At 40.8% G+C, this 7,869-nt stretch overlaps 1 protein-coding gene across 1 annotated transcript; it reads left to right on the plus strand.

Moving 5' to 3' along the window:
* Window positions 1–5,884: 5,884 nt before the first annotated feature.
* bcl10 (BCL10 immune signaling adaptor) lies at window positions 5,885–7,869 on the plus strand. Its single transcript, XM_039814530.1, has 3 exons — window positions 5,885–6,366; window positions 6,919–7,207; window positions 7,322–7,869. Exons 1-3 carry the CDS (start codon window positions 6,316–6,318, stop codon window positions 7,723–7,725), a joined length of 744 nt encoding a protein of 247 aa, XP_039670464.1. The 5' UTR covers window positions 5,885–6,315; the 3' UTR covers window positions 7,726–7,869.

A 7,869-nucleotide genomic window follows, 5' to 3' on the forward strand; every position in this document is an offset into this window, starting at 1 on the left:
AGATCTGACGTATGCACGGGCTGAAGAGGTGTCCCGAAACTATGGGAGGAATGCGTCTCCACGAGTCCTCCCATAAGAAGTCCCCCCCCCTGTTCTCTCACTCAGTGAACCAAGAACCGTCTAGCTTCCATTCTTTCAGGGCTTTCTCGCCAATGTAGCCATGTAATTATCATTTTATATATGTTATGTAATCATGAAGTCACTCTTCTATAATAAAGTAAACCAGTTCCTTAAAATATTATTTCTATATAATGAAACACTACAAATACAAGTGGCTTAATTACATGTTCTGTCCTGAAAACGGAATTGTATGCTCTTCAAGCAATGCATTACATTGTTTGCTGCTATTATGCACTTTATGCCTCTATGCATCCTAATAGGACATTGTATGTCTGGCCCTACTTATGTAGTTTGTGAAAGTTATTTATTAGAGTTGATTTTGTATTGTATGCATTGTTGTAAGAATGTTTTTTTATGTCACCTTCTTGGCCAGGTCTTTCTTAATCCCAACTTTACCTGATAAAGGAAAAGAAAGATAGAAACACCACTGGTAAAATATGGTTATGTAAAGGGAAAACAAAAAGTATGATAGCTGATTTTTTTTATCACCAGCCCCATGTATGTGAGAGCAGCCCCAAAAAAGGATTCAACATCGGGGCACCACAAGTTCTGACATAAATATTGAAGAAAAGCTACATATTTCTATGACCAACTGAATTTCTATCTTGGCCGAAGCCGTGTTTAGACTGCTGCATGTAGTCTGTGATCAGTGTTTGTATTCTCTAACTTCGCTAGTGTTAAAAGTCACAGATGAAATTCCCTTCAGTCACCTATAAGTGCGTGGATGGATTAGAGTTTGTTTGACTTAAATATTTTGAAAAAGGAGTCAAGAGCCTTGTGGAATGTTTGAACCGTAAGAATCCTTTGTTCGGCCTGAATAAGAAACACACCGAATAAGAAAAAAAGAAGAAAGAAAGAAAGAAGAAAACTTGAGAAATGCCTAGAGCAACATTCCACTCAGGATGAACATTTAAGGTTTCTTTGAAATAGCTGCCAGGATAAAAAGCATCCTCTTCTATCCACATCAAAGAACAATGAGAGTTATCAGGGAGAAAATGCCTTTCCTTTCATTATAACCTGTGAGAACAAGAGGCTGAGCAGGGCAGACTGGCACAGCCTCCCCCTCTTATCTAACGGAGGTTATACAACTGAGGTCTGAATCAGCGCCAGGCAGATGAAGAGCGAACAAGCGTGAGCACGGTGCATCCACACATGCATGGAAATGGCTGCTGACTTGTGGTTTGGAGTGGAAACTTTTCCCTCCAAAGCTGTATTATAAAGAATTTGCAGAACCATGTTAAGTAAGGGAAACATATCAAATATAAAACATATAAAGCAACTGGACAAGTTAGAAAGGATTACAGTTGCATTTTCAGCTGACCTGTTTGACAATGTTACATTCAATTTCTCCCAATCCCACAGAACAGCATGTGAATGTGTCTTATATAAATTATAGTATTGATGTAAGTATAAAACTAATTTCCAAAGAGAAATCCTCATTTATCTTGCCTCTTTCTCAACGTCAGAGGTCGGGGTAAGTGGGCTATGCTCAAGGGCACGTTAGCCCTTAAGTAGTCTATTTTAACATTTTGGAAAATTTAATTTAAATTGAATTAGATTGAACATTTGTCTTTTGCTAATTTCAGGCATCCATTTTTTTGTTCAGTTATTATTAAGAAATAACAATGAGGTGAAAAATGGCTATATAAAATATATAAGCATGTTTTGCTACATTATCACTATTTGGAGCTAGTTAGTTTTAAATCTTTAATAGTGTGAGAGTCCTGTGGTAATGTAGAAATTAATGTTAAAGCTTGTGTGTGTGACTCATGAAGTCCAGCATTTATTTTCAAATTCAAGCATCTATATTTTATGTATCTGCATCAGAGCCTTTGACATCTGTTTTTTAAAGTAGTTAGGGCTAACAGTTACACAACATGTGTATGTAAATGCTTGCTTGAACAGTTTACAGGTATGCCCGGGTTGACTATTGTTTTTAGACAATGAAAACAACGGAAAATGAAGGTACATTATCAAGGTGTCGTTATGTATCAAATGCAATATGTATAGCACCTGTATTGTGAGCTTGCAGATAAAAATGTAATTTCAGACCAATGCTGGCTGGGTGAGATGGCTCCTGTTCTGCCTTCACTTAAAATGACAATGAACTGAATTTCCTACTTAATGAAACTGCAAAAACCTACAAGGTCAGGGACTTTCAACAAGTCTAAATTAGGAAAGGGTAGAAGGACTTGACAAGCTGAATAATAGCAGAATAAAGATTATAATTACGACTTGGATGTTGACGTGAGTGCCATTTACAAATCGTAAAACTTGAAACTCTGTTGTGACATGAACGTGTCCAAAAGCCAGGAAGCTGTTAGGTTAGCTTAGCATAAATACTGGAAGCAGGGGGAAACAGTAAGCTATCTCTCCCTGGCAGCATCATTGTCTGGAAAGGAATCACAAGAAAAAAGGACAGCTGACCAACTCACACCACGCATAATAAAATCCATCCACACGTCTTCACAAAATATGTGCGACTGGAGGCTGATGGTCAATTGGTAAACTACTGTAGCCGACAAGCTAACTGCTAAAGTGTTAGCCAGCAGAAAACATCCTAGAGCTGGTCAGTCAGTCACAATACCTCCCACGATCAAAGAGTTTTTCAAAGTGGGAAAAACCCATAGACTGTATGGAAAAACCTAGCAAGCTTGCTAACTGTCAGCAAAGATCCTCTGCTGTCAGTTAGCTCAATCGCTAACAGGACAATAAGTTAAAGAATTCAAGAACGTATTTGTACCATCAGCTACTGTCTCATAACTGTCAATCTTTTGAGCATCACTTCCTCAATCCTCCAATAGAGGAGATTAAAAGGAGAAGGTGCAACAACAAAGCTAATATGCTAGGCCTCCATGTTGGCCTCTCTGGCTCTCTGCTCCCTCAAAGGACATCACTGTCAAAACAGCATCACTCAAAAAAATTCATGTAGATTAACTTGGGCCCTGTAAGTGAATCCACCACCATGAACTGATTTTTCTGCAAAATTGTAAATGCTGGCCTGACCTGAAGGAAGTCATTGTGCTGCTGTTTTGTCAACAAATAGGGTTACATGCTGCCAGTCCGACATGCCGCCATTTCGACATGCTTCCAAGGGGGTAAGCTTCGCTTCAGAACTCGAACCTCCTATGGCGCCATTTTGATGCTACAAAGCCATCACCTCCCGTTAGCATTCCACTGAATAGCATTCATTTTGACGTCACTTTGACAGCGAATAACTTTACATCTGAAGCGTTTAAAGACTATTTGTCCATTGTTAAGTTCTAAAGAAACACGACAATGTATAAAAGGCTCCATTACCTTGTACCTCACGTTATGGCTCCGTAGCAGACGCTTTTATAAAAATAGGCTAACGATTGTGTCACATAGTAGAGGAATTACCGTATAGTACAGGATAAGCTTGCAGGCAGTTTTGACTTACATGAGCTGTTTAATTACTAATGTTAACTAGCATTTTAGTTAGCAATAATTAGCCTGTGCCCATGTTATCTCCTTACACATACCTACACTCTCCGTCTCTGTAAGATTGGGAATGATTGAGATTTCTCTTGGCACAGCTACCAGAAGACTTACAACTTTCAGACACGTTGCTCACGTCACATTTACGTTGTCTCTGTCAGTTGGAGGCTGCGCAGTAAAGCTGGCGATCACTGGAAAAGTGCTTCTAATAGCCTTCACTGGTCTCCATCCAGAGCAACGGGATCTGTTGGTCCATTCTTATATACTGTCTATGCATGCTTCTATTCAGACATGCCGCTATTCCGACATGCCGCTATTCCCTAACCCTAACCCCTAACCCTAATGGAAACAAATATTGTTGGAGTGGTGGGACGTTTGAAAACAACGGAAGTACCGCCACTCCAACAATTAGACGTCAATGTCAGAGTGGGGGTATGTCGGAATGGATGGCGGAACCCAACAAATAGTTAGACTACACCATGTAGGATAGCTTCCCATAGGCCTACAACCATAACATTGCCTTTACATGTATGTTTGTGTATGCATTAAACAAAGATACAGCTTGTTAATAAGGGAGCTTTGGATGTGTCAGTAGGCATATTTTTGAACTTTGAACAGTCTGGCCTGTTTCCATGCTTTATGTTAAGCTAGCTAATCGCCTCCTGACTCAAGCTCCGTCTTCTCATCTGACTCAAAAAATTAAGAGAAAAAAATTTTTTTATACAATACTTAATAATTTTATTTTACCCACTTATTTTACATGATACTTGATATTGTGCAGCATCTCACTGAAATCCCTTGATTGTTTTAGTTCATTACATAGATACCCCCTTGAAGATGACATCTTAAGGGAGAGGTTGGTGGGCAGCAAATACATGATGAGAGGGTGGAGAAAAGAAGAAAAGTGTAAAAGTAATGTTATACTAAATTACAAATGCAAGAAAGAAAAATATAGACAAAATATGGGATTCAAATTCTGTGTGGCATGAAGATTGGCTACAGAGAATGGAAAGGCAGAAAAACCTTCCCAGTGCTACTCAGTGTAAAACCACAATAGGTCTTAGACAAGCTTATTTTGGCTGTTATGTGAGAGTGGGTCATAGACAGTACGACAGACAGTAATGTCTGTAAGGGTTGTGCAGATACAGTATGATTGCATATCCAGTTCATTACATCATTTCCATAAACAACTTTTCCTTTTCTGTGTCTTTTCTGTGATTCACTGTAGAGGCCTTTCACAAGTCTGTACACTGGGTTCTTCTGAATTTCTCACAGCTGATTCAACATTATTTCCAGGCTACTGCTCTCTGCTGTTTAACAGGAATGATGTGAATCATCATAACGCTTTTGAGGAGAAAAGTGGGCATGCATTTTCAGTTTCTGTGGATGCTTTGTGGCCATTTAACAAAGAAATATATAAATATTTTTCTTGTGTAAAGAGGCTGTTGCACATACAGCGGACAATCAAAGGGTATCTTTCGGCTGCCAGAATTTGCTGGGATGCAAAAGCAGCCACATAGTTATGGGTGCCTGTATGTGCCCACTATTTCAAACCATTATCATTACACTGAAAAACCCATGAGCAAGTAACAGAAGGTCGTGGCTTGATTTACAGTTAGCATGGCTTGGTGTTTTCGAGCTGTACAGTGCATATTACATCGCAGGACATGACAAAACATGCCTGACAACAATCTCCTCAGGGAGCACCCGTTCTTCAACAGTTTGTGGCACATCATGATTAGAGGGAAATGAATATCATGTGTTTGCCATTTTGCAAATTAATGAATGTTTACTGGAGTGTTATTTTTGTTTTTCTCATGCATATTTCACTGTGACACATGGACACTTTGTTTTCTAATGCTTAAAAGTACTCAGTAAAGAAGAATGACAACTGTAAGCGTTATATAGCCTACTAGTACATATTGTTAGATTATTCTTGCTGATACATACTGTATGTGTAAGTAACATTTCACTGACTGATTTTAACAGATTCATATACTGTTTTGTCATTTATTTTGTTAGCCTGTACACTCTTCACTGTTTGTACTGTGTATGTGATCTCTTGGGTTCATAACTCTTGAATTTTTTTGTACCAAAAATCAGAAGCATATAGTTGTACTGTGTGAACAATAGAACTTTAATGAAATGTGTGTGTGTGTGTGTGTGTGTGTGTGTGTGTGTGTGTGTGTGTGTGTGTGTGTGTGTGTGTGTGTGTGTGTGTGTGTGTGAGAGAGAGAGAGAGAGATCCAACAGCGCCACCCAGTGGACTCAATCGCAATAGCATTTCACCTACAGCAGAAACATTTTATTTCACTTGAAAACAGTTTACACGGATAAACACGAGGAAAGTTGGACAACTGTAGCCTAGTCTGCTGTTGTAAGAGACGTTTCATCTGAATTTTAGACTTTTTAAGAGGTACCTGACTACATAAATCGGCTCATCTTAGTTTAAAACCGACGACTCAGCTGTCTGTAACCTTACTTCTCTTCTTCTGGTTTTCAACGTAAACCTCGACAGACACGAATCAGGAAGTCCGGGGATTTTTCCGAAACAAAAGTTGAATGGAGAGTGGCTGTACGCCACCTTTTAACGACAAATAATGAAGAGCCACATTTGTTAACTCTTACAGTTGATGTATCGATGTAGCTAGTGCGTTTTATTGCTATCTTATTAACTTATCTTAGTCGTCATTCGTTACCCGGAACACCTGGATTTTCACTTTACGGGTGAAAGGGATGGATGTTCCTCACCTCAGTGAAGATGAAATGGCAGAGATTAAAAAAGACGTGAGTAGCCTACTATAATTCAGCCAAATCATGCTTCCGAATAAATAATACTTATGTTAAAGTAAGTTATGTGCAAAATACAGAGATATTGCTCTAGTGACACTTTATTTGCATCTTGTTTGGCGTTAAAGGCCTGGGAAAGACCGGAAATAACGTTACCCCACACCCTACCTTCTCTGTGCCCACGTCAACCTGCAATTCTCTGTAGGATTGGACAACAAAACACAATATTGAACACACAGGCTGGAGTTTGAGTGCACTTTTTTGTGAATACAGCCAGTATTTGTGCAGTTGTTGAAAAGCTGACTTATCAAAAGCACTAGCAGAAGCTAAAACAGGGATAGACACCTGGAGAGCAGAACCAGACCATGTTAGAGAAGTGATTTCAGACCACCTTATGTAGACTTTTGAGTAGGCTACTGTAAAGTGAAAACCTGCAGATTCTCAGCCTTCACAGACCTATATGCAACAAGTTACCCCTCCTGCTCAGAACCTCTACAGCTCACTTTGTTCCCCATTTGTGTCTCCTACATGGCTGCTGTGGATTTCCAGGTGCTGACCAGACTGCGGCACTATCTCTGTGACAAGATCAAAGCCGAACGCCACCTTGACTACCTGCGCTCTCGCAGGATCCTGACGCGAGACGATGCGGAGGAAATCAGCTGCCGGACCACACAGACCAAGAGGACGGCCGTGCTGTTGGACATACTGGCCGAGAACCCCCGGGGCCTGGATGCCTTGATTGAGTCCATAAGGGAGCTGCGCTCACAGAACTTCATCATCACTAAAATCACAGATGAGGTGCAAAAGGCGAAAAACGAGAAGATCGAGTCTCTCAGAGGTTAATAGGCCAAGTCACAATGAAATCTGTTGTGTATTTCAAATCTGAGATGTTATTGATGCTCTAATTCAACTCTCCTGACCACTTTTCCCCTCCTCATCTGTCGCTCCACAGCTTCCAGTACCTTGTCTGACAGCAGCCTCTGCGATCCGAGCACAACCAGCGACATCCCCCCGACGTTTTCAAACAACTCCACCCTCCTCTTTCACCCAGATGGAGAACGCAGTTTTTCAGCCTCAGACGTAGCAGGCTCGCTCAATCTGCCATCGTTACAGAAAGGTGGAGACTTGCCTTCTGTGGCCGGTGCTAGCATCGGCATAGCTTCCTCCACAACCTCCTCCAGCCTCCCGAAGCCCGGAGACCCCGGAGCTCCTCCACTGCCGGAGGAAGAAATGGTTCAATCCCCTTCCAACATAGATGCCGGAGCACCAGGGTGCACCAACAGCGGAGGGGACCCAAACTTCCAGCCCCTCCGGTCGCGCTCTCTCACTCCGACATCACATAGGAACATCTTTTAATTTCACATAAGACACTTCTCATGCAGTTAAAGGGACAAACCAGCAGAATCTGCAGCCACTCAACAAACACTCTCTCACTGTTGTCTTGCACTCTTTTTGGTGTTGCTCATGCCTTTGATTAGGCATAAATTGCTACGATACTAC

The sequence above is a fragment of the Perca fluviatilis genome, chromosome 11, assembly GCF_010015445.1.
Source record: "Perca fluviatilis chromosome 11, GENO_Pfluv_1.0, whole genome shotgun sequence".
Classification (NCBI taxonomy): Eukaryota; Metazoa; Chordata; class Actinopteri; order Perciformes; family Percidae; genus Perca; species Perca fluviatilis.

Excerpts from the sequence above, each read along its gene's own strand:
- bcl10 (XM_039814530.1), top strand. The coding sequence starts at position 6,316 with ATGGATGTTCCTCACCTCAGTGAAGATGAAATGGCAGAGATTAAAAAA. Across the intron at positions 6,367-6,918 it reads TGGCAGAGATTAAAAAAGAC|GTGCTGACCAGACTGCGGCA; the intron begins GTGAGTAGCCTA and ends GTGGATTTCCAG. Across the intron at positions 7,208-7,321 it reads GAAGATCGAGTCTCTCAGAG|CTTCCAGTACCTTGTCTGAC; the intron begins GTTAATAGGCCA and ends GTCGCTCCACAG.